General features: G+C 40.0%; 1 protein-coding gene across 1 annotated transcript in view; it reads left to right on the forward strand.

Annotated features, from left to right (window-relative positions):
- ALK (ALK receptor tyrosine kinase) overlaps positions 1-26322 on the forward strand; it is a 306940-nt gene that overhangs the window by 56391 nt on the left and 224227 nt on the right. The window contains exon 2 of the mRNA XM_062490501.1: positions 25851-25970. Coding sequence (XP_062346485.1) covers positions 25851-25970 — 120 coding nt within the window. The remainder of the gene's footprint in view (positions 1-25850; positions 25971-26322) is intronic.

Consider the following 26322-nt stretch of genomic DNA (forward strand, 5'->3'; position numbering starts at 1 on the left):
TTTAGTTGTCTGGTGGTCCTGCTTGAAGGCCTATTTAGTTTCCAGAGAGGCATTGAAAAATCAAATTTTTAATACTTATAAAGAATGAGAAATAAACTTCTTTCCTGCCTAATTGTAACTCATCCAGGTCTGCTTTCTGCAGAACTGCCACAAAGCACTTAAGCAGTATTTCCTTTCTATATCCGAAGGAAGGATACAAGTGAGGTTCAGATCACAGCCAGCCAATGAAAAACAAATGACACAATGTGTGCACCAGTTTGACAATAACTTTATGTACATCACCTGTGTGTTACAGGATTTTCTCTTTTTGAGCTTTTTTAGAGCAAAAGCTTTTCCTACTTTTGTCAACCAGGTGGCTTTACCTTTTTTTTTTTTTTCTTGCACATTTCCAGCAATTAATCTCCCATTTTTACCATTGAAACAATGACTTTCAGGTCCTAAAATAAAAACTAGTTTCTAGTAGAAGGGAACACATACCCAGCCAGTGCAAGAAAAGATGTAATGTTGCATGTGAAATCACAGGTAAAACCTGAGTGTAAAGTCCCAGGCAATTCTCTCAGGCAGGACTTACTTGGCACCCTGTGCTTCCTCGTTTCCTCAAAAATCTTCCAAGAGGCTTTCACAGATTAGAAGTCATGAAAACCTTGTTCTCATACCCTTGGTGCTGATATATGTAGCACCACACTCATGCCTTTATGCTGAGCCTAGCTATTTGCTTGGCAAGTGTCTTCAAAAAACCTGTGCAGGAGGATCCAGTCCTCTCCCTGCCAACACACATCTCCTGTGGCTTTGTTTGGAGCACAAAGAAAGTTTCCGGGGCAGAGAATGCATTTCTCTTTGTTTTCAGACCACACATAGAGAAACATAGGAGCTGATCTTGGTTGGAGGTGATAGGTCAGGTCATGACAGAAGCAGGGAATGCTTGTAGTGGCGACCAATGTAATTCTCTTCCCTTGTGGCTGGACTGTACAGAAAGCTTCAGTTTTTGCACAGCACCATCTTCTTGGATCCTAATAAATTATGCACACTTGCTGGAGTTGGCTATCTGATCCTCTCCCTTCTGGGGTTCTCTTACAAAATTACTTCCTGTGGGAACTTTTAGTAATGGAGGACATGGCCAAGATGAAGTGGGAGCTTGCTAATTGGTAGTGATAATCTACTGAAGCATTAAGTAAAGTAATCTTACTTTGTACTCTTTTTCTCAGATCTCATTTTTATCTAAACCTGCTGTTATATCTCCATCTGGAAAACAGAGCTTGTGTCAATGAAGATGCACTTTCCCCACGTTTTACAACAGGTCACTCATTATAATAAATATGTGCAGCACACTTTCAGAGTTCTGTCCCTGTTACAATCTGCTGTCCACATTCATGCTAATGTGGCCATTTTGCTTAGGGTTTGCTGTGTGGAAGTGATAAAAGACAATAATGTTTCCCTGGAGTAGCTAATGGCTCTTTCATAATTTGCATGTCCCCTGTTGGCATTGGCTGACTTGTGGTCCAGGATGGGCACTTCTTCAGCTTCGCAAGAGGTATAATATTATTTTGCTAAATATAATGACACTAAGGGGACTGAATTTCTTGGAGTTGAGATTCCTCAGAATTATAAAATCTAATCACCAGTTAGAGATGTAAATTCTGACATGTAAAAAAGGGCAAAAGGCAGGTAAGCACCCTCCATCTTGCACATGAAAGAACAAACAGTAAATTTGGGCATAGTCCTGTTGACTCGATCCTAAACTGTGTCACACTGCTGAACCTACCCAGCTAATGAGCCACTGTCCCAGCCCTGCCCAGTGCTGCCCCCAGACCAGGGAGACCCAGGAGGCCTCAGCTAGTACTGAAAAGCTTCAGACCCTTATGTAGACCAGACAGAGCTGAAAAATTAGGTGGCTGGTTCTTTGAGGATCAAAGAACTATGGTTTCTTTTATGGACATTAGTTGTAGGTGTTCTGTTGCTCATACTAAGTTCAGTAATAACAGATAAATGGCTGATGTGTCCTATGGTGGTTGTCCTTGGTATATATTTACTTTTGACATTCAGAATAATCTTAAGCATGCTTTAAATGTCAGAAGAAGAGGTACCATGAAACATCCAAGGCAGTTCATCTATAGCTTAACTCTTTTATTAACTTCAAATGCTTTCATTCTACTGTAATAATCTTTTATTCACTTTATCTTACTTTTCTGTCCATCAGAAATTACCTTTGCTTAGCAATGATTATTTTTATATGCTTGAAATTTCAGGTCTTGGCATCATTTATGAGCTGCCCTGTGTGGGCACAGCACTGAGTGTGTGTTCACATGTGAGCTGCTCTCGCTCAGGAGCACCCTCATATAGGAATAACTCAAAGTTAGTTGTGTAGTGAAGGTTGCAGCAATTTCTGCTGGCTCATACAGGGCTACTTGTAAGGCTTCTCTAAACCTTAGTGGGACTAAGGAATCACTGAGGAGTTATGAATTGCAGTGCAGGATTCACTCACCACCCAATGTGCTTTCCTGCTTCTTGGCCTGGTGGTCTTCTTCATCTTCCTTTTCCATGCTTTCTTGGCTGTCTTTTCAATCAGTCTGGGGTTTTAGATTTCCTTGCTGCTCTCCAGCTTCCAAGATACTGTCTGTATTTTCCTCCACAAGAGGCCTGGACAAAGGCTACACTGGGATATATATTTCTAGGGAGAGTAGTTTGTGAAAGCCTGTGCTGTAAAGATGCATAGTCTCTACTGAAGCAATGTGTGTGCCAGGGATAGGAGTAATTTCTCTTGGGTGAGCAATACTGAATGCAGCTGAGTTTTACTTCGTCATCAACGAACAAGTATTTCTGTTGTTTCACATTGTATAGTCTGTGATATTAGAAATTATACCACCCTTTAAGCCTTAAGTTCAGAGGTTCAGTTGCAGAAGAATTTTTGTTTGCTGAAAAGAAAACCCTCACTGTTCTAGATTTAATGGTAAATAGCTTTTTGAACTTTGAATTGGCACTGGGCAAAGGTGGCCTATTAAAGTCATCACAGTGTGGTGGTTATAAATCAGGGCAGCAAACACTGGCAGGATCTCAGGCTCCAAAAATATTCCGGTATCGATAATATTCATCCAGCCATGTGCATGTCTCTCCAGGGGACAGTGGTGGTGCTGTCCTGAAGGCTCTCTTTGCCTTGCCCAGGAGGAGTGGTGGAGGAGAGCTCATGTCCTTATGGGCTGAATGGGGAACATGGGACTCACAGTGGTGCATGGGGAAGGGCAGATTGTGCTTTGGAAGCCAGAGAGAGGGAAGTATTAAACATACTGCAAGCTCCTACTAGCAGCAGATCCTAGGGCCCTGGGTTGATCAGATTGACTGGAAGGACGAGTGAGAGAGAGAAAGAGAATGGCATCTTCCTGCAGCACACCAAAACCCATGTCCTACAGAATAAACAGAGTTGGGATAGTTGGTGGAGGCACAGTCCAGTACCACTCTGATGGTTTCCCCAAGCAGTGGATGAAGTTGTGTTCAACCCATTACTTTTCATCATGGTTCACATTGTGTATTCAGAGATATTCACTAGGGGGAACAGCTTCTTGATGCATCATTGTTTTTTAGGGATGCTTCAGTGGGACATAGACAGAATTCCTTCACTTACTCTACAGCAGTGTGTTCATGTCCTAAATAGGGAAGAAATGCTGGTGAGACACTATTATACTCACCTTCCAGGTGATGGATTGGTTATTCCAGCCACAAGGCCCATTGAAGGGAGATCAGAAGATAATTGACTGTCAGGCTTTTGAGAAATGTTAAAGTCAATTGCTGCAGAGGTCAGTTTATTTGAACAATGGACCCGTTTACAAAGGGTTACAGAATGATAATAATAATTTTTGTTTTAATGGAAGTTCTAATCATTATCTAGGGAGAATTTACTTTTAAATGTTAAACTTGAATATCCTCTTCAAATGAAGGCTCTTTGTCTAAGAACCATTTTTTTCCTATTGCAAACAATGTGAAGATTTGAAAAAAATGTATTATAAGGAAAATCCAAAAAGTTAACACTTTGATTGCATGCCAAGAATAATTGATTTTTACCTACAGTCAGTCAGCTGAATTGCAAATGTGTGCATATGTATTACATACAAATATGTATTTTTTCCCCAGATTTCTCAAGGATTGAGAAAATAACTTGTTGGCGATACATAGTAACATGACTGAGGGAAGTAGCATGATTGGGTTAACAGTGAAAAAAGAAGAAAATCTTAATTGTTAGTAAGCAGAAAAGAAGTTCAACTACTCACATTCCTGAGGCTTCTAGGCTTCTGTCCTGAATACCTATCAGTTCTGAGGCTCAGGACACTGCTGGTCAGGCTCTGGAACAAACTGGAGCAGCTGTGCTCAGAATAAAACCTTTTTGTTTGGTTGGTTTTTTTTGTTTGTTTGTTTGTTTGTTTTTTGTTTGTTTTGGGTTTTTTTTGGTTTTTTTTGTTTGTGTGTGTGTGTGTGTTTCCTGGAGGGCTCACTGTACCTTTAAAAGAAAGAAAGAAAGAAAAGAAGATAATTCCTTAGGTTATTTTTGCCTACTTCATGTATGTGGAATTAACAGGAAAGCTGTAAGTCCACCAAGAATCAAAGTGTTGTCTACTGCATATATTAAATGTTCATACTGCCTTTCTGTTTTCAAATCAAACTTAGTTCTCAGTATCAGTGAGATTTCTGGTTAAAATCATCAAGATTTCAAGGTCAATCCATTTGTTATGTTTACAGAAAATGTTCTTCCTACCACTCAAAGTTTTTGGAAAAAACTCACAGTCCTGCTTCCAGTAAAATGTTGGAGAGCACTAATTTTGACACACACACTTGCTGAGCCTCCCTACTTCTCTTTCTCGTAGGAATCTTTGGGAGGGGGAGGAAACCTCTTAAACACACAGACAGAAATTACTCTTCATTTTTAGTTTCTCTTTATTTTTGTGTGTATATAGAATGACCCAGTGAAGCAGCAGTGATGGGAGTTCCCATGTGTCTCCGCCCACCCATTGTGCAAGAACTCTTTCTTTATCTGTTATTAATACTTTTTGTTGAGGGCTCAGTTGACCTAACGTGGTTTTCAGGGAGAGCTGGCACCAGGACAGCCCTTGGCAGCACATGAGCTCAATTCTAAGGACACCAATTCCTTTAGTTAAGGTGGCAATAGCTTTGAGTCTTCTGGGGCACTGGGGAGCATTGAGCCTGCATGCTACTGTACCTGCTGTAGCCAAAACTGGAACTGTAGAAGGAACACATGTGCTCAGGAAACCTGAGGAAAATTGCAGATTTATTAGGAAGAAAACAAGTCAGGTCTTGTTCCTTTGGTGGACAGACTTGATGTCCAACAGAACTTTGAACAGCTTACAGAAGAGTGACTGTGGGACTGTGATGGTGGGAAGTACAAGGTTCCCTAAAGCAGGTCTCCATTATATTCTGCAGGCAGGGGAGATGGGTGTTCTTAACCTGCTGATGGTTACAGGACCATGGGAAAGCTGTACCCATGCAGAGCTGCTGTGCCATGCTGAAAGAGGGAATATTCACCTGGCATGGCCCCTCTGTGTCAGTTCCTTCCTGTCTGAGGTGGGGCATGCAAGGCAGGGTGGGTTTGCAGAGCAAGTTCACATCTCCTGCAGAACACCAGAAAGCCAGATACTTGAATGGATCTTTTCAGTTTAAGAGATATGAAACCTCTCAGGTTTCTAGCTCTCTTCTACCATCTAAGTGGTTTAAAGAAGTGGTAAAACACATGAAAATCCCTCTTTTCTAATTAATCACTACACTTGGAAACTAGAAAATTGAATTAGTTTCCTAATATCCCTGAGAAAAGGGAACAATCTATAAACCTTTGATTTTTATATGTCTTCATTCTTTTCCTATCCAACACTTCTGCTGGAGTATTCTGACCTACACACTTCAGTTTTATTGCTTTTCTTTCTTTATGGTATTTGTTCAAGCTAAAACAACTTTGGGAAGGTAAACAGTACCTCCATATAACAGTTTTGTTTTCTTGGTCTCATGTGCTAACATGCCCCTGAATGTTTGTGCTGCATTTTCCTTAAAGGAAATCTTTACTGCTCATCTTCTCAAACAAGTGAGATTTTAAGAAACCTGGAGTTTTCCAGAAGACCTTAGCTGTATGAATGTGATTACAAGACAGGAGAAAATGTTCAAGTGCTACCCCTAAGCCATATTTGTATGAGGAATCCCATATAACTGCTTCTGGGAATCTGGTGAGGAGCTGGCTGTGATTCCTTTCTGTGTCAGTGCCACCTGAATAATAGCAATGAGAAGGGGAATGTTCCCAGTGGATGTAAAGCATATGAGGGCTAAGTCCATGTTAGTCACATGCTGAAACAAAAACACTGTACTATCCACTGCCTCAAGGGAATCTCTGTGGCATGTACAAAGCCAACTCTGTTTGGATTCCTCTAAAAAGCCACACTTCAGCCAGAAAAAAAAAAAAAAAGCATAGCTCCCATATGAATCCAGGTCTGTGCAAGATTCCTGTTAGTCTGAAGTCCAAGTAGTGAGAGGTGCTCAAGAGAAGGTGGAGGAGAAACATCAAGAATATGCTGTAATACAAATGATGTGGGCTTGGTTAAAGCAGTAGCAGCTTGTTGCTGAGTGTTGCTGCATCTGCTCCAGTTCATCTATCTCTACTTAATAGCCTTTCAGCTTTTGTCTATTAATACACTTATAAAATATTACTTATCTGATGATAGTAAATATATGATTATTCTCTGTATGTTCATATATTTTTAAATATTCTGCTATATTCTAGTTTCTAAATTAAGACATTATGTGTATACACATATAAAGTAGCATAAGGAAAAAGTAGCTTTAGCATGTCCTCTTTAACTTTCAGGAGCTTAAATGATGACACAAAATGCCAAAAGAGAAACAAGGTTTAGATGGTTACATGATCTGTAGAAGGTCACCTCAGGCAGAAACAGAAGCAAAAGACAGAATTTGGGGTATGATAAGTGTAGGAGTCTTGTTCCCAGGTCCTTAAGCAAGTTTGTCCAAGAAGAGATGAGTTTACCCTGACTAATTTCTAAGTTCACATTAGAAGATACATTTGTTGTATTTGGGGTTGGATTATTTTTTTCATTACCTTTCAAAAAAATCAGGTTGCTTTACTGTGGCTCTCGGTTTGGTGAACTATTTTTCACACCCTTAGGAGTAGTGGATATCTGTGTACAGGGATGAGCCAAAGACTGTAACAGTGGCTCCTTACTTGCAGGCAGCAAAACATTATGATGCTCATTTGCAGTACAAATACACAAGCCTGTTCATCACATTGCCCAACGCTAATGCATTTATATGGCTACAAATTCCATTACTTTGTGCAACTGAAAGGACAGAGGACTTTGCCAGATGGGGAGAAATCCCAGAGCACTCTTATTAAGAGCCTGATGTCAGTCCAGAAAGGGATGGTATATCTTGTTTTAAACATTCAACAAACCAAAGCTGAAAAAGAATCAAACTGGAGATGGTTTAAGTTCTGCTTCTGGGCATAGGCAGACTGCCACAGAAAGGCAGAGGAGTAATTGTCTGCTAAGCAGACCTCATCACTGGAACAGCCATAGCTTCTTCAAAAAATAATGATACTAAACTCAGACTATTCTTCTACTCACTGAAGAATGAGAAGTCATATTCTGCAGGAGGTTGTTTTAAATGCAATTTTATTGAAGATAAGATTTCAAAATATTCCTATAATTTTTTTTAAGACAGTCAAGTGGAGTCTGGAATTTTTCTACAGTACTATTTGTTTAAAAATTTCACTAAAATCAGAGGGCATAGATTTGCCAGTCTCACAGTGGCAGAGACTTAGCTGTGTTCAGTGTTTAGAGGAAAGGCTTTCCTAGAAGCCTTCTGTTTCAGAGGCTGATCCAATCCTGGCTATGACCAAGGGTGACTCCTATGGACTGTGGATGTGAAGGATGCAGCTCTTTCACTTACCTGGAAGATGTCAGGTGGGGTAATACTGAGTCTAAAGGCAGCTGGATCTGAGCAGAATCAGTCAGCAACATAGAGTCAGGAGGGCTGGAGCGGGGCTAAGGAGCTCTGGAAAGGCAATTTTAGGGATCTTTGTGCAGACATTTTGCTGTAAGCAAAAGCTGGTGCCCCTCAACATGATCGCAAGTGTGCAGCTCTCACTATGCCAGCTAATGGTCTGAGTTCCTCAGCCTGCCTTTTTCCAAGCTCTGCTGGGCACAAGCAGGGCCAGCAGAAAATGCATTTGCAATTCCTCCAAATTACTCATGAGCCAGAGATGGGGTAGCATAGGGGGAAAGGGAAAGAGGAAAGCAAGTGTAAAGGGTAGCTTAGAATTGGGAGGAAGTTGTGTAACCAGAAATAGGAGTCTTCTACTATTTTTCCTGTTTCTCAACTAGGGCACAGTCACAACCCAGTGGAGCCAAAGTTGTCAAAACCCCTGTGAAAATGCTTCTGGGTACCCACTGCATCACTAAGTAATTAGTGACACCCAGGGACACTTTGGAACCTATGCCTTGCTGCAGATGACATGGAATTGCTGTTGAAAAATCCCTTCTTTGTGAGTGAACGTAAAGACTAGGAGAGTGGTTTAATTTGTGTCTTTATTTTTCTGGTTGGTAAAGAGAAGCCTTGAAAGAGACTCAAGAGTGAAGCAGAATAATCAAGCAACTCATTGATCTAAAGTTAATCTGCTGCAACTGCCTCAGCAAATGCTAAAAATGGCCTCCTTTGCTCCTTTCTATAACTGAGGAAACAGCTTCTGCCAATATCCCTCTAACACCAGCAGCCCTTGGCACTTTTGTTAAACATGCTCTGTGTTTGAACAGATCAAAAGAAACTCATTTGTTGTTATTGTTTAAGATTAAGCTGTACTTATGGAATTACCGTGGCATTATTAGGCCAGTTTCCTAGAACACAATGAGAATGAAAAACAAAAATTAAAAAGAAAAGGAAATGTTGTTTACTTTTTGTTTTAGAACTCAGTACTGAGCTTTGAGTTTCTGCTGTTCTCAGTAGTGAATTGTCCAGCATTGTTTTCTTCATGGAAGCACCAAGAAGTTGTTTTTAAAACATTATAGATGTTTTACAAAGGTACTAGGTACTCTACAAAGCATTCAGAATGTTTTCAAAATGCTTAGGAGGTGAGTTTGTGGTGAAAAATAAGAGCAAATCATGCCTTTTAGCTCTGGGCTCTGATATGGAACCTGTACAAGCATGAGCAGGTCACTTAAATGGACTATCTACTCCTCCATCTGCAAAATGAAGCCGTTGAGTGCATCAAACTACCCAGGGAAGCCCGAAAATATATCTGTAGGCAAAATTTTTGGTGCTGAGCTGCTGGGACTTATGCAAGCTGAATTTTCTTCTGTGTTTTCACTGATGGAAAGCATTTCTCTCAAGCCATCAGAAGCCATAATTTTCTTAAAAGAAAACTTGTCAGTCCTCTAAGTCATCTTGATATGCTGTGGCTCACGACATGTATTTTCATAGAATCTTAGAGCAATTCGTGTTGGAAGGGAACATGGAAGGTCTCTAGTCCAGCTTCCTGCTTAAAGCAGGGACGACAGTGAATTTCAACAGCACTGCTGCCCAGCTGGGCAGTGCCCAGCCTGTATCACTCCAGTGTGGGGCTTCACATTTGTCCCAGCTGGATACCACAAGATTCCTGCTGGCCCATTTCTTTGGCCTAGCCTTGTCCCTCTGGATGGCAGCCCTGCCCTCTGGCACACCAGCTGCACCCCTTGGTTCACTGTCATCCACATTCTTGATTTTAAAACAAAACTTATTTTAAATTAAAAAATATATCTAAGCACCAAGGATTTCTGTTCATTCTCGAATGTAATTCCATTAGTTTTGGTGAATTAACAAGACTTCAGAAATGTTTTACAAGGAGAGTTTTCCTTGTTTAAGGACATTGACTGGCCTGCAAACTTCTCCTGTCTTTGTGTTCATTGGTGAGTAAACTTCTCTAGCTCCATTAGATCATGTATTCGTGGAGATAAAAACTTTCTTTAGATACAAACAGAATAGTAGAAAAATAGCACATTCCTCCCTACCCACTGCCATTTCAGTTTGAAGTTAAGTTCCAAAGAATATTTTTTGTAAAAAAAAAAAAAAAAAAAGAGTCTGGAAAAATCAATACATTGACAGAGGAAACTTTGTTTCTCTGACCAGAGGATGTTATTAGGTTGTATCCCACTTGGGTTTAGGATTTTTGCTAGTTCTGTATTGCCTTGAGCTGAGCCACTAGTAAGATACTGGTAGAGGTAATTCTTTAACCACACAGAGGATTTTAGCCAGAGCAGGGGAGCTTTATTAGCACAATCTTCAGTTTTGAACCTGCAAAACTGGGGTTTGTGCTTTCGCTTCCACTTCCAACCAACCATGCAGGCAGGTGTTGTAGGATATTTAGCTCTTACTGCAGGACCAGAGCATACTAAAGTTGCAAATGCCAAAGCATCCTAATGAACTCCCCAAATGAATGTGATTCTCTGCCAATCTTAAAATGCTATTCTAGTTTAGAGAATGACTATCCAGAAAAGGTCCTAATTCAATCAATAGAGTAACTCCCCGTGTACATTCAGACACACATATAAAATCTGTTAGTGACAACATGATGACAAACATGATTTTTACTGCTTTTTACTTCTGTTAGCATTGCAGAACCATTTCTGATTTGAGCAATCTGTAATCTCCACTTTCCTGTATTATATCCCCTGAAAATAATATCTGGCACAGCACAGAGACTCTCAGCACCTGAGTGCTGTCAATAATGGTGCTGTTAACCCAGCTTCTGGTGAGTAACCTACCCTGACCACTGAAAGCACTGTGACTACACCAGTTTTACTGAGACCATTATTTTAGTTTACAGAGGGGGTGCTACTGGGTATATTCTAAAAGGACAGAATGCCTCAGTTGTGACCCCAGGATGTCTTTGAAGGTTAGGAAATGATTGTATTTTTCATTGTCCATCTGAGTAATGTTCCTGAATTAATATAAAACTCCATTATAATATTTTTATACAGTTGACTCCTGTGTGATAGGATTATATTAAAAAGCTGGTGGGGTGTCATTCAATTTAGGTAAGGAAGCAATCAGTTGAATACTGACCTCCAACACCTGGAAAACTGGGTGGAAGAAAAAAAGGTGAATGTGTGTGCCTGCAGAATTCTGATCTGTTTCTGTCGCTGGTAAGAAGTTTATATTTCTGGAAAGCTTCTATTAATGAGTTTATATTACTGGAAAGGTAACATTGCCTTGAAAAGAGAAAAAGAAAGTGAAAAAAACCCATATTATCTTACAAAGTTATGAAGAAATTCTGAGTAATCTTACCTTATTTCATCCCATATCAGGTCTGATTGTGCGATGTCAAGTTTTCAAAAAGAAAACCAGACTTAAAAGTTTGAATTTTGATCACAGCACTGTGATTGACCTATCAGTGGTGATAGGTCTGGGATAAATCCTTTGTAGACTACAACAGGATTGGCATCATACTGTGTAGTTCTGAATGTGAGGTGATGCAGATCCCTCCCAGCTGGGAATCTGAGCTGGATTTTGATACTGCACACTTCAACAACCAGGAGAGTTTGACTTAGATACACTTTTAGTGGATGCAATGTGGGAAGCTTCCAGTTCTAGCTGGTAATGATGAAAATGCAGATTGGGTACTGCTGTAGACAGAAAGGCCAGTGCCCTGAGAAAGCAGGACAGGCTGCATTTCAGAACAGGGAACAGAGAGGAAGGAGGGAAAGCTCTTGATGTTCCCACATGCAGCCCAGGATGTGATGGTCAGAAAGCAGAATAAGTACCGGCAGATTAAAACCTAAAGCCACGAAAGTGAATTTGCAGCTCAGGCAGTCTGTACAAGGAGATAATGATGCTAATTCCTATGAGTATTGAGCTGGATTCTGATCAACCCTGTGTAAGCAGGTGTACTCCAGAGATAGCGAAGAGCAGAAAAACAGGTTAATTACTATTTTTAGCAATGTAATAAGGACAAACTGGACAAGTTAGCACTATTTCCCTGTTAAATATTAGACTGTGCGTTCTCAGGGACCACAAGCATCTGAGATGGTGACTACTAATAGAAAACTCTACAGGAGCTGAACAGGAGCAGGTTTCATCCACAGGAGAACATACTCAGTTCCTCACTGTGAGAATCAGGCTGCTCCTATACCCTGCCGTCTGTTCAGTGGTCTTCAGGTATTCCAGAACAATACTTGCCCTGGTGAGAGACTCCTGGCTGTAAAACACCAGGGAAGACCTCCCCTCAGATCCAGTGCTACCTCTGGTACTCACTCCCAGAGAGAAAGTAGATACCTCTCAATGGCACAATACATCCTATGCCTCCTCAGCTCAGTCATGGATCAGGAGCAGGGATATAAAACAAAAAAAGAGGGCAGAAGAAGAGCCTGTTCTATCCTGCTTTCCTCAAGTAGAGGAGGGGAGGGGAAGAAATAAGGCAAAACTGATGCAGACATACTGAATTCCTGAAGACTGCTTCTAGCAGCCCAGCAGATTGGCTGTAGGATATCAATGAGCAGGAAGACACAACAGCTTAGGGACGCTTTAGGGGGTGACAGATGTGCACTGAGGGGAACCTGGATGAGAGGCCTCAGTATTGAAATATGTGGATCAAGTGTCCTCAAGACAAAAAGACCCTGACGACCAACTGAATTAGAGTTGTGGCCAGGCAGTGAAATTAGTGAGCTGGTGGTGAACATCCCCTTACCATGCTTTACCATGCTCTGTTCTTCTGCATCTTCTGGTCACCTCTGTATAATTCAGACGCTATTAAGAATTATTCATATCCTCACTCTGCATGTTGGAATGCATCTGGAGGATGATTATGTCTTTCTCTATTAAGTATTTGTCTTCACAGACTTAAGACACCCTGCTGAACTAGGGTCTTTCCCAAGATCAAGTTAACATGGGGGAAAAGCATTGTCCCTGGTTTTCTTTTTGCTTGGATTTCTTTTGGTAAATGGGAAAGAAAGAAGGCTGCTTATCTTCCCAAAGTACTTCTTTGCTTAGAGAGAAATAAATACAGCTTTGTGACTCTAACACATCAGCTGAGTGGGTTGAGCCTGAGGTGCCTTTTGCCATGTGCAATGCAGGACAGTCCCTGTCCATGTCTAGAGCCCACACAGTCACCTCCACAGCTCACAGATTAGTGGGGGGAGGATGCTCTGAGACAGTGTTGTGACATGCAGCAAATCTTTTAAGGCAGGGTAACTCTCTACAACAGAATTTAATAACAAGTGACTTAATACAAGTGTTTTATTCCTCATGTAATTTTATAGTTTCCCAAAATGTCTCAAGTTGTAATCCTGGCTAATGCATAGTCAATTCAGTAGCAAGCTCTGGAGGGATGCTAAGGTGATACTAGCTCCTGTTTATTTCTACTTGCTAAGCCATATGACAAGAACTTTAAAATACCCCAAATCTTCACCTGATGGTTTCTGTGCTTACTTTTAGTGCCGTTGACAGAGGGATGTTAGGCAGGCCTTGGAAGAAGTTTGGAAAACCGATTGTTTCAAAAGACTTCTAATTTGAAACCAGTAATTATAAAAGTCTGGATGCCCTTACCTCCCTAACGGGATTCAAACTTGCAGAGAGGCTCTCTTCAGCTCCACAGTGCCAGTTCAGCTTAATGCCCTCAGTGATGAATCACCTGTTTGCACTGCAGGACAGCCAAAGGTGTGACTGTGACTGCAGGCGTGGGCAGCTTGTAAACAGGAAGGCCAGTGTTTTTTTGCAAAGGAAGGAGAATGCGTTTTCCATCCTGAAACTGCCTGACACTGTTATTAGAGCAGGGTATGGATATAACGAGCAGTGTATCATTCTGCTGGGGATTCTGACTGCTGTAAATCCCACAGTGTGTTATGCTGCATCTGACATGCAGTTCCCTCTCTGTCAATAAAAATAAAAATCTGCATGAAGTTTGTTACCAGTAGAGATTTTTTAAAAATTTGAATTTCTTATGAGTTTACCATAGCTGTGCTCATTCTGTTTTGCTCTTTACTGATTTTTCCAAAAGACCTCGTTGACTCTTCACGAGTGTTTTTCTGAGTGGCTTTTCCAGTTCAAGGTCCCTATCAGGGGACTCTCAGAGAGATGCTCTGGCAGTGGAATAGCAAACTTTTATCATGTCAGATGCATAAGAATTAGAATTACTTAAGTTGTTTTCTAATGGCAAATTTTCCATCAAGAAATATCATTTTGAAAACTAGACTTCCTCTGGGGATATGTCAATTTCTACAAAATGCCAAGGTCTTTTTCAGTCTGAGAGAAAATCAAAATGAAGTATTTTTGCCTTACTATGATGAAGCAGTGCTATAATTTACTTCATTTGCAACTATACTATGGTATATTTTACTGTAAAATTGACATGAAACACTTTAATTTTAATTCCTTTACACAGAAGCATTTGCTCCCCAGCTGTTTTCCTATATAACATTTTATTTTCAGGAAACTTCAGTTTTATTCTTGTTCATTCCAACACATGGATCGGAAACAAAAAGAAATCATGGAGTTTCCTGCAAAGCAGAAATTTGTAATGTTGTTCAGATCCAGCACCTATTGTGTATCACAGGCATTTGAAAGACCAACTGGTGCATGACTGAAGTACCACACAAAGCAAACAAACAGAAAACCCCAAGGGCTGAAATCTGTTCCCAGTAAATATTCATCAACTGCATTTGGCCCACAAACTATTTGCAACCATCCAACCAGTGCCAGATTTCACAAGCAAATGGTTCACTGCAACAGTTTGCCTCTTCACTGTGACCGAGATAGGTGCTCCTAAGAAGCCAACTGTGCTTCTTACACAAGCTTTTAACCATAGCTATAGTAAAAGCTGTATGTGTGAGGAGCAGGACAGTAGAGTTTTAGGGAAATTACATTTTGAAAGCCTTGTTTAAATATTTCTTCATAAAAATATTTACTGCATTTTATTCAAAGATTTCCAAGCCCAGTGAGCATCATTACTTCCATTTTAGTAGCAGAATAAAAAGGCAAAAGGAGAAACTACAAAATTTATCTTAGATCTCATTGCAGATAAGATGAGGTGAGAATGGAATTAGCTATTGAGATCCAGTTCACAAAACAGTATATATGAGATGACGAATTTTCCTTTATTTATAATGTGTGTTAGTGTGGTGTTCATCACAGAAGGTGTTCATCACTGTATAACTCAAATAAATTCAGCTTAGCAGTCCATAGCAGATGTACAACAGAACGTATACTATTTTTTTCCCAGATTTGGAAAATGAGGCACAGATTACAAATTGCTTTGCAGCATTTGAGGCTGGCAGTGGAAAAGTAGTGGAAAGCTCACAGTGCTGCCTCAGCTTTTTCAGGACTCTTGTCTCTTAATTTGTCTCTCTTACCATTCTCTCTAAATTCACCTCTAAAGCAACTGCCAAAAATACTTTGATTTCAAGATGTGCACACAGATAAAACATTCCACACTCAGAGACTAAAAATACCCAAAAACCAACAAGCCCCATCATGGAAGCAGCTCATGAGGGCAGCTAGTGATGACTCCTCCTTGATTATTGCTTAAGGACCACTATTTGCAAGCACCTCAGCCCGAGAGATTTTGGGAGGAAGTCTTCCCAAAGAGGTGTCATCTGTCATGACAAGTTGCCTGTCCTGATGACCCTGGTGCTGAGATCGCCTTATGATGACTGATGAGGCTGTCTGTAGCAGTTAACTCAGCCATTTGTAATCATTCCTCTTACAGGCCTTTTGGTAATCACTTTGGGAAATTCTTATTTGAACAGTGAAGGTTCTGGGGGGAAGAAAAGCAAAGCTATTTCTCCTGTTGCAGGGTAGGATTTAGACAGACATAAACTTGGGGAGAAAAAAAAAATCCACATAAAGTATCTGCCTGTCCTTCCAGATATTTCTGCACAGCTATTTAGTTTTATTTTTCTGTAGCTCACAGTTACACAAATTTACCTTATTTTTGTTTTTATTTTTATGTAGCTCACAGCTACATCCACACACTGGATAAGGTGAAGTCATTTGACAGAGATAGGTCTGGACCACCAGAAGTGGGAACTTCTGGGAAGAAGGAAACAATAAAAGTTTTTTCTTTTCTAAACTCTACTACTGAATTGCACTGTGAATTTGAGCAGGTCATTTAATCCCATGGTTTCTTAGTATCCTTGCACATAAGAGGTATGTAATTTATATGTTCATTTTTTCTTCTGTGTAGCTCATGTCTTCTAATTTTTTTACGGCTCCTTATGGGTCATCTTTTCAGCCTAACCCATCTCATCAGTTTTTCCTCCAAAGGAAGGCTGTAGCAGCGTGTAGGAATATGTAAGAGTGTAAGAGACACCAGAAATCTCTTTCTCTGTGTGACAGGCAGATAATGCTAGCCTGCTTCTTCCTACTCACCTACTCACTCAAGACTGTGTCTTGTTGGGTATTTGAACAGTTGTCTTTATACCAGAGGCCAAATACAAGCCTGAGTAGAGCTCACAGGAGCATAATTTGCATCAGCAGAGAGAACCTTGGCCTTCCTGCCCCATACACAGAGGGGGGTTCCTTGAGCTGGAGCTCCTTCTTTTATATCACATAAATGCTCTGTTCTGGTGCCATCCAGCAGGGGATACTGGTGGCTGGTGGCATCAGCTGCTTCACATCACTCACCTCTCTTTCAGGAACGCTGAGGATCAGTTACCATTAAGATCTTTGGAAAGCAGCTACACAGAACAAAATTGTGCCAAGAAACCCAAAACATCCTACAGAAGTCAGGGTATCTTCACAGATACTGCTTATTTTAATTCAGCATCTGAAGAGCAGAATGACAAGCAATTTCCCTTTTACAATCTTTACTCATAGTCAATTTAGAGATGCTTGTGTGAGTGAAGACAGGAGTTTCTCATGCTTTGCTCAGATGCTTTATGGCCTTCATTTTGGCAGCACTTACAGAACTTCCTTGAGCAGTACTTTCACATCTAAATACCCCGCAGTTGTAGTCAGAGATGCTGTCCCTTACCTTAAGCAAAATTAAATGCTGCAGAGAAAATAGACAATATAAGAACATTGGCATCCTTCCCAGTAAAGGGAATATGAAGTAGTTTTTATTGTTCCTGCCAAGGCAGCTGTGTTTTAGATTGAAATAGTCATCACACCCTTTTTCTATTTCTAGAAATAATGCAGCTTGCCTACCAATAACAAATATATTGTATTTTCTCTGGTACCAAAACACCCTGCAGTTTAGTTGCAACTCTGCAACACTATAGCTTGACAGAACTGCCTAATGCAGCAAATAAACGGGTTTGGCCATGCAAATGGGAGAAAATGCATAACTGTCACTTCTTCACAATTTGTGTCTGTTGTACACATGTAGGGCTTCATCTGATTCCTCTAAGCATTCATTTTATGTTTTGATATGGTAGGCATAATTTAAATGTTTCTGCTTTTAAAATGCCATCTTTGGATTCAAAGATTTCAGAACTAATCCGTGTATTAAAAGTGGACAAGGCCTCTGCAGCTGTAGTGACCTTTCTACAGGTGTTCCCTCTGTTTTCATGATACAGCTGAGGTGAAGTTTCTATGGGAAGCATCACTTCATGATTTCTGCCTCTATTGTACAGGAAATCCCCAGTTTTTAACTGATGTTGCTGTATTTTATTTCCTTTGTTAGTGGCCTATTTTAAATGTGAAGGGGTGGGGATGTCGGATTAAAAAAAGAAACCCTGGATTTGTATTTCTATATGAAGAACCATTGCTGAGCTTTACACAAACATTAACTTGCACATGTACTTGTGCAGTAAGCATAGAATTCCCCTCCTTTCACCGAAGCAATAATAGTAATAATGATAATAACAAGGAAAAATAAGGTTGACTTATGCCACTGCTGTTGTTTTCTTCCAAATAACCATTATTTACTGGCTGCTGTTTGCTGCTGGCATTATTGAATGGTTCCAGGCAGCAAAATGTAGTCAGCTTGCATCTAAGGTGGGTTTATGCCAGAGACTGCTGTTCTGCTGTTCTGGACATAATCCCATGCTCTTTGAGGAAAAAGGATGGTGCACACCTTCAAAAAGTTGTGGGGTTTTTTTTGTTTGTTTGTATGTTTGCTTTTTTTGTTTGTTTTTTCTTTCTCTCTTCCCTTGATATGCAACAGATGAGTGAAACTGAACTGTGTTTCCTCTCTTCTCACTGTCCAAGCTCAGTGCTGTAGTGCAGTAAAAGAGTGGGTTGTAAACACTCAGGTCATGTGTGGCTGTGGATGGCTTTGACAGAGAATGGAAGCATTTAAATGCTGTATAGGAAAGAAAAAATAAATGTTCCCTAAACTTCATTATGAGTGTCTCCAGAGCCAGAGTTACTGACACAGCATGAAAGTGTAGGAGGACAAGTGAATTGCTACCTTTTCCATCCTGACCAAAGAAGTCTTTAAAAGATGATGCACGTTGCCTACTCTGAGGGTGAAAGCCTTCCTGCAGACCAAAGATTCAGATCTGAAAAACCTTAAAATACTCATTTCCTCAGCATTTAAATGTTTGAGGAATTTTTACATGTGTTTTTTCCACTGACAAGAAATATAGAGATGAAAATAAGTGAGCACTGAATGATATATCTTAAAGCATGAGACACAGATTCAAAATGCAGATGTTGAGAAAAATATGAGCTTGTATTAAAGTTTGCAGAGGCTGTGGGCCCACTGAATATCTAAATATCTGCTGTTGTGTTAAAGCAATAACTGTTTAGTGGTGTAAGTTTGTGTGTGTGTTCTGATTTAGAATGCAGTCAATGTAGCACAAAAAAAGGCTTTACATATATAAAGAGAAGGGGGTTGTTTCTGGGTTTGTTTCTTTCTATTTCTTTAATCCCACAATTTAAAATTATATAGGAAGTATGTGGATCTGATGAGACTCCAGCTGGGTGTCTGTGTTCCTATGCAGAAATACAAGGTGAAGGCACTAAATGGTTTGAAGTCAATGTGTGTAATGAATTATTAAAACACTGTCAAAACAGTTATTTCTTTTGCTTGAAAGTCTGGCCACTATGGTTCTAGAAGTTACATTAGCTGGATACAGAGTAGGGGGAAGTACAGAGTGCAGAGGGGTAATGCAAGACATGCAAAGAGATGAATATTGGCAATGTGTGGGATCAGGACCCCAGGTCTGAAAGATGAGAACCATACTGGTATAGCAGATACACCAGCATAGTGATCATTTTGGTATGGTCTGGGGTGAGTGTGTGTGTGTGTGTGTGTGTGTGTGTGTGTGTGTGTGTTCATACACACACAATAGTCAATATGACAATAATAGTAATATAAATGGCAATAATAGTCATACTGATGAGCAACTGCTCAAAAATCCTTTGGATGAACACTTAAAGGATGGGGCCAGTGCAGCAGGATCCCAATGACCATGAACGAGCTCCCTATGGTTGATGCACGTACCAGACATTAATTCTGTCTCTCAGTTGTTCGTTTGGAAGTTTATCTAAGCTACAGCACACAAATACCCCAGATGACAGAGGAAGGGTCACTTTATTTCCACATATACAGAAAAAATTCAGATATCTGCAACCTGAAGTAACCTAGCATGCCTGAGTAGAAAGGTTACTAATTCTGCAGATTTCTATCTGGCATTTTCCTACTGTTTGCAGTGTCTGGCGGTCTGTCTGTGCTGTAGGAAACAGTTAAACATGATACTTTTTGGTTTTCACTGTATGTCTGGTCAGTAATCCAGATGCCTTTGAATCAGTCCAAATACAAGGACAAGCATTGCCTTGTGTTCAAATACCACAGCCCTACAAAATCATGACCCCAGTACTTCTTTACCAGTTGTGACCCTAAAATGTCTAAAAGCTGATGCAGAGAACAAGCATCCAAAATTCAGAAGATGTGTTTTCACATGAAGCTTTTGCTGCTGCAGGGCTTTCCCTCCCTATTTAGCTAAGCTGCAGGTTAGGCAAGCCAGAGAAGCCTTGACACAGCCCTGCCAGCAGCCTCAGCTTTTGAGGCTCTGAACCAGAGTTAAGAGCAGTTCGATTACTAATACTCAGTCCTTTGTTTTCTCTGCATTGCCCACAGAGGTGATTAATCGTGCTGCAAAAGATTATTGCAGCAAAACTCAGTCTGCAGTTGGATTTTTTAAAGGTTTCTTGCGCACACAGGTGAGTAACATTGTTAAGCCATTCCTAGAATGGTCTGTAATTGAGGCCCAGAGTTCTTTATCAGTGAATCATGGCTATTTGGTGGTGTCTTGCTGGGTAGCTCTTCAGCAGCTGCAGAGCATCTCAGATGCAGTAGTATGCTCTAGATGGCAGTACATTTTAAAACTGTATTAATTATTATAAGCTTGGTCATCTTAATTGGTTTATTTTAATGCTCTTTGCATGGAAAATATGGATTATTTATCTTCCTTTAATGAGCAGCAGCACATTATACCTAGTTAATATTTCTCTATTGCAATGTCTTGGTCAAATTGCAGTTTGGGTGTTTTGTGTTCCTCCAGATCTAAGGTCCACTAATCAGGCCACATCTCCCAGACTTAGCACAGACTCTCCTTGCATCAGTAAAAGTTTATGGGTCATGTTTGGAAGAGGAACTGCCTTGTTGGTAGGAAAAGAATGGAGCTGTGAAGTACCTACTTGCTGATTAATCAGTTATGATGCATTTGGGTTTTTTCAATAAAAAGTTAATATTCCAGTTGAAAAGGAGATGGGAAGAAGTACATGGCCAAAAGAAAGGCTTTAAAAGAAAATTTTGAACAAGGCTTACAAAGGAAGATAAAAGTAGTCAGGGTCAAAAGAATAAGCCAGTGGTTGAGTTAATACAGTTTTGTTAAGACATGTGCTTTATGTACTGGAAGTATACACGATTCCCAGATTTACTCATCAGGCACCTGCCAGTCAGCATTGTGTATCACTCCTGTGCCTCATGAAGACTGAATTCACTACCCACAGCTCTGCTACAGTCCACTAAATGCAAATTCCCTCTCTGTAGTAATCCAGCACAGTTTTTGTGACACACACACACTATAGTTTATTTTTACTCATCAGGCTTTCAATATGACATAAAATCATTGTAACATAATGTATTATTAAATATATTTTCCAGCTGAAAAAGATAAACTTGACAGACTGTCAGTGAACATTTTCGTACTGTAGAAAAGGTTAGTTAAAAGAACCCCTGGAGTACATCCACCTATTGATGTAAAAAAAGCTCACCGACTACTCACAGCAAGAAACTTCATGCAAAGAGCTCTGTCTTGTTCTCCATCAGGACCATAAACAGAATTTGAATTTTACTGCTAAATTTCATTTAGACAATGATTTGTATGAGCATGGTTGAGTGTATGGATTATTCACAAAGCATTTGCTTGGGCTGTTTGTTTGGTTTGGTGTTGCTTGGTCATCTCAATATAATGTGTTTTTTGCACTTTCATGGGTGACTGGGTATGTTGGTAGATGGGAAGAGGGGAAAGACGAAAGCTTCTAAGTGGTGTGAGTACTGTTATTGTGATTGTGAGGATCAGTTTTTAATTTGAGAAGGAATTCTCAGGAGATCTTTTCTAGTTAGGGACGGAAGGATACCCTCCAAAAAACAGAAGCCAAGAATTTCTGTGTAGCTAGGAGCTCAGCAGTCCTTTATCAAGGCCTCTGGAGTTTACACTTCCAGCTGAACAGAGGCAAGCCCAAACATCCTGCTAGTCACAGCCAGCCAAGGCTTCCTAAGGGTAGGGTCCTGAGAGCTCTTTTGTAAGATCAAGGTGTTTGGCTTCAGGATCTTGCAGTGTTGATCTGCCTCTTCCCAAGGATGCCTTTGGCCTTCCTCTGGTTCACAGAAGTCTGCAGAGGTTTCCTTACCCGGGACAATCAGTTCTCTGTAAGATTTTTTGTTTGAATCAAATGAAGTTGCCTTGGTTCTGAGTAGTTTAGTCCTTCTTTTTCTTAATAGTAGAAAGATAACTGCATATTATCCCTTCTGTGGAAAATTGCTACCTTTTACTTAAAACTGGAGTAACCTTTTCTGAAATGTCAGGCTTTCCCAGAGACTGGAAATCCATATTTTGATGTTGTAATATCCTTTCTGTGGAAAATTGCCACATTTTTCTTAGAACTGGAATAAACTTTTCTGAAATGTCAGGCTTTCCCAGAGACTGAAAAGTCCAGATCATAATGGTAGCTGTTTCTAAACACATTATTGTAATAATTACTAGGAACTACTCTATTGATCACTGTTATAAATTAGAGCTACAAATACTACTAATGTTGACTTTTGATTTCCACACAAACAAACATGAGGGATTTTGAGATATTTTTCAGATGTAGATGTACCTGAAAGTACATGTTGATCTCAGTTATTATCTTACACATCTGTTGCAACTCTGAAATCTAGAGGACAGGTACATGCTGGTCTGTCACCTCATATTTACCACTGAGAAACTGCAAATAATACAGTTCAGCACAGTGAGAGAACTGAGTAATCAAGCAGTATCCAAAGAGAGCAATAAACAATATTTGCTTACGCGGTGGAGCATTTTTTGATTAAAGAAAGCTTGAGTGTTTTTGACAAAAATTCGTTTACATTTCTGCACTACATGAACCTTTAGAAAATTACATATGTTAATTGCTGAGCATATTCCTTCTTCCAGAGAAGACAAAAAAGGGAGGAAATGCTGTTTAAAAATGACCCACGTAAAAAGCACTCCTTGTTGTTCCATTTCTATATGAACATGAAGGGTTGCTCTATTAAAGAGGTATTTTTCATTAAAATAATACATACATATTTTATTTAATGAATTTGTACCCTTAAGGCTTGATTTCAGCACACATGAGCCATTTTATTTTATTTTTTTTTTCAAAACTCCTGGTGAACTGACTGAATTATACATCCCCTAAGGAAATACCTTTGCACAAGTTTAAAAAACAGAAATGTCAAATGTTCTCTTCAGGTGCATGTTTCTTGCTGTGATGGACCACCTAGGGCCAGGATTTGGTCCTGGATGTGTCTCCAGGCAGGAATATCAAAGAAACCTCTCTTGTACCTTGCCATACGTCTGGCCACTAAAAATGGAGTTGTCAGTTTCCAGTTGCCAATCCATTAATTTTTTTTTAAAGGTTAGGGTTACTTTTGACAAGTGACAGAGTACCCTGATACAAATAACTGGAATCAGAGGTTAGCGTATCTAAAAAGAAGGATACAAATTTTCTCAGTGCCTTTTGGATTAAATTGAATTATTTTGGAGAAGGGAAAACCCCTTTATTTGGTAAAAGGGCTGGAGTGGGGTCTAAGTTTGCATTATCCTTGCTGCCCAAGAAGCATTTATTTAGCTGAAATGGTCTTCTATTACCTTTCTTGATATAAAATGCCCTGAAGGTGGAAGAGGAAAGGTCTCTCCTTTTCTAGCCTAACGCTGATGCTTAAATCAAATCATTCCTCACTGTGAAGAGTGGCCTCTTGGCTATACAGAAAGCTTTTACCCAGCATCTTTCATGGAACATAACTTAATTGGGAAAGATTCATAACTTCTGATACAATCTTCTTGTCTTCAAGTTCAGACCAATAGCCTAAGCAAATCATTTGAGATGAAGTTCCAAAATTAACCCCAAAGAATATGGGATAAAATAGTTCTAAGGTTAAAATGAATTGAACTGAATCCATTCCATTTTTTAAAAATAGAGGGAAAACTTTCAATTTTTTGTATTATCTCTTATTGACCTCTTGCTGCTGAGAGGAGGTTCAGGTACCTGGACTGCCTTGTCTTCTCTGCTCAGATGTTCAGCCTTATTTTTTTATCTCAGTTTACTGCATATATTGGTTCCAGAGGGAGCATTTCCACTTAGCTGAGGGCTGGTAGGCAGGATTTCTGAAGAATGTAACATGGAAAGGCATTTTTTGTAATGTGAGAAGTGCTAGGGAATTTGGAGTACTGCAGCTGATTACTGTGGTGCTGATTCCTGTGGTAGTGATTCCCAGGTAAGGCTGGTCAGGGTAGTTGAAGAGATTGAATTTTAAGTTCTGTGACTGATGCATTAGGGAGAGAAATACACTTCAGTGACTTTCTGATTATTTTGCTATGGGAACAGTGGTGGGAAGCATGTTCGTTTTTAAGGTTTTTGTGACGTTTGCAAAGGATTGCAGTCCAAAGTCTTGGCTCTCTGGTAGCACTAAATGAGTGACATCTACATGCAGTTGTGTCTGTTTGGGGTAAAGGAGCCCCGGAGTTCTTGTCTGGGGGAGATCTATGATCTGGGATCAGGATATTAAATCTTTCCCTCTTTTTGGAGAGTCACTGGGTACAGACGTTATATAACGGGGATATTGATATTGGTCAGACAGCTCACATGAAGCAAAACACACACAGCTTTGAAAGCCAGCTTATTTCAGGGTCTCATTTTTTATTAATATGCTTCTTTTATTTATTATTTTATAGTAGCATCAAAATGAAGCACATTTGCAGGGGAAAAAAATCTGCTTTTAGCAGCTATTATAACTGTTATAATGAAACATGACATTATTTTCCACAACCAGCTTTATCAGTGGCTGCTGGAAGATGTGTCTTGATATTAGGGAGGAAAAGCCAATGTAAAGATTACTCCATGGTTACCTATCACTTCATCAATGACAGCTGCAGGCAGAACACCAGGTTTGCTCCCTCCCTTCACAACTCTGTGTAGCCACATTCTAGACAATAATAGAGAGTATTTAGTTATGGCACTTTAACTTAGCATAGAGACTAGGTTTAATTGAGCCATTAGGGATATTAATTTTTTATCACTCAAGAATGTCTTACAATACAACGTGAAGTCCATTTTTATCTTGAAGATTATTGCTCTAAGCAAGGAGTAAGAGTTGCAGTTCTTACATAAGAGTGGTTACTTTTCTGTTGTGCTATACCAGTCTTGTGGTTACAAGAGTGTGCTGAAAATGAGATTGCAATGAGAGTAAGATAGGACACAACTAACACCTGGTGTTCGGGCTTCTGACAAGTCCCTCTGAAATTTTCCAGTTTTTTCTTCGGTGGAAGTAGAAAGTAGAATTTTTTACAAAATCACAGTAGCGTTTTCCCCAAGACTTCAGTCATTTACTTTGTTTACTATTGTTCTCTTAAATGTGTCCTTTTTTTATGGCTTCTCTAGAGAAATCAGAAATCCAGAGGTTTGGTGTTTTTTTCCATCAAGCAAATCTCTCAAACACAAGTTTTTCCTGCCTGTATTCCTACATTTTTAAATCCTACCTTTCTTCTGAGGATACCAAAAAATGAGACCAAGATCCTGACATCTTCAGAAAACCCAACTTAAACATTCATAGCGAAAACTTGTACTTTCAAAGCTTTCAGAATTCCACTTTGCTCATTGATCTTGTGTGTTCTTTCAGACACTGTTTTTCTCTTTACACCTCTAATGTCATCATGGTCTTGCAGAGTTAGTGAAGGTTTGTTCAGAACTTGCCTGTTCTGGGTCAGTGTAGTATTTGGATCATGAAAAGCATCTTTGAGATGCATTGGGCTGTTGAACACAAGTTGGGTACATGTTTGCCTGTTCCATGTACAAGATCTCCTTATGGTAGAAGAACTTAAAAAACAAACAAAAAAACAACAACAAAAAAACAAATTGGGGGACTGAAAGGTGAAAGAGAACTTAGTGTGAGATGAAACTTGACAAGTTTTCTAGATGATTTGCCACTGTAAAGTAACGATTCTTCTGTGTCCATGTGCATGCACATATCAGCAAGGAAGAACCAACCAAGAAGTAGTTGAACATTGGTGCTTATTGCATATGGTCAATAAAGCTGCTTAAGTTTTCTGCACTTGATGTGTAGCATGCAAACAGCTACATCATACCTAATGGGCTTTTCTTTCTTGGCTTCCTTCTTTTTATAAAAGGTCTGAGCCCTTCGGATCACACAGCAAAGAGCCCTTCTTTTCCTCCTGGTTACTCTGCTTGGAACTTGACCTGGGTCATGAGAGATACATCCCCTTTCTTCTCCCACAGAGGACGACACAGTGAGTAGCATGAATATATTATCCTCAAGAAGCAGCAACTCCCTGCCTAAGTTTTGATGTCATACTGGAGTAAAGAAATACAAGTCAAATGTTTCATGGTAAAATATCCATACTGGCAGCATCTGTGGGCACTAGTAAGTCTTAGTTCCTCTGATCAGCTGCCCCTGGGACTTCCCCCACTATGCCCAAGGGCCCAGGAGTCCCATTTCAGCCCAGCCCAGCCTGAGGTCGTTGCCAACTCTGTGAAAGTGCCTGGTGACCTAGGCTGCCCCAGCCTGCCCTGCTCCCTCAGAAACAAGGGCCCAGACTGTAATATTTGAGTGGTATGTTGAAATTCAGCAATATTCCAAAG

Source organism: Cinclus cinclus, chromosome 3 (assembly GCF_963662255.1).
Source record: "Cinclus cinclus chromosome 3, bCinCin1.1, whole genome shotgun sequence".
In the NCBI taxonomy this organism is placed as follows: domain Eukaryota; kingdom Metazoa; phylum Chordata; class Aves; order Passeriformes; family Cinclidae; genus Cinclus; species Cinclus cinclus.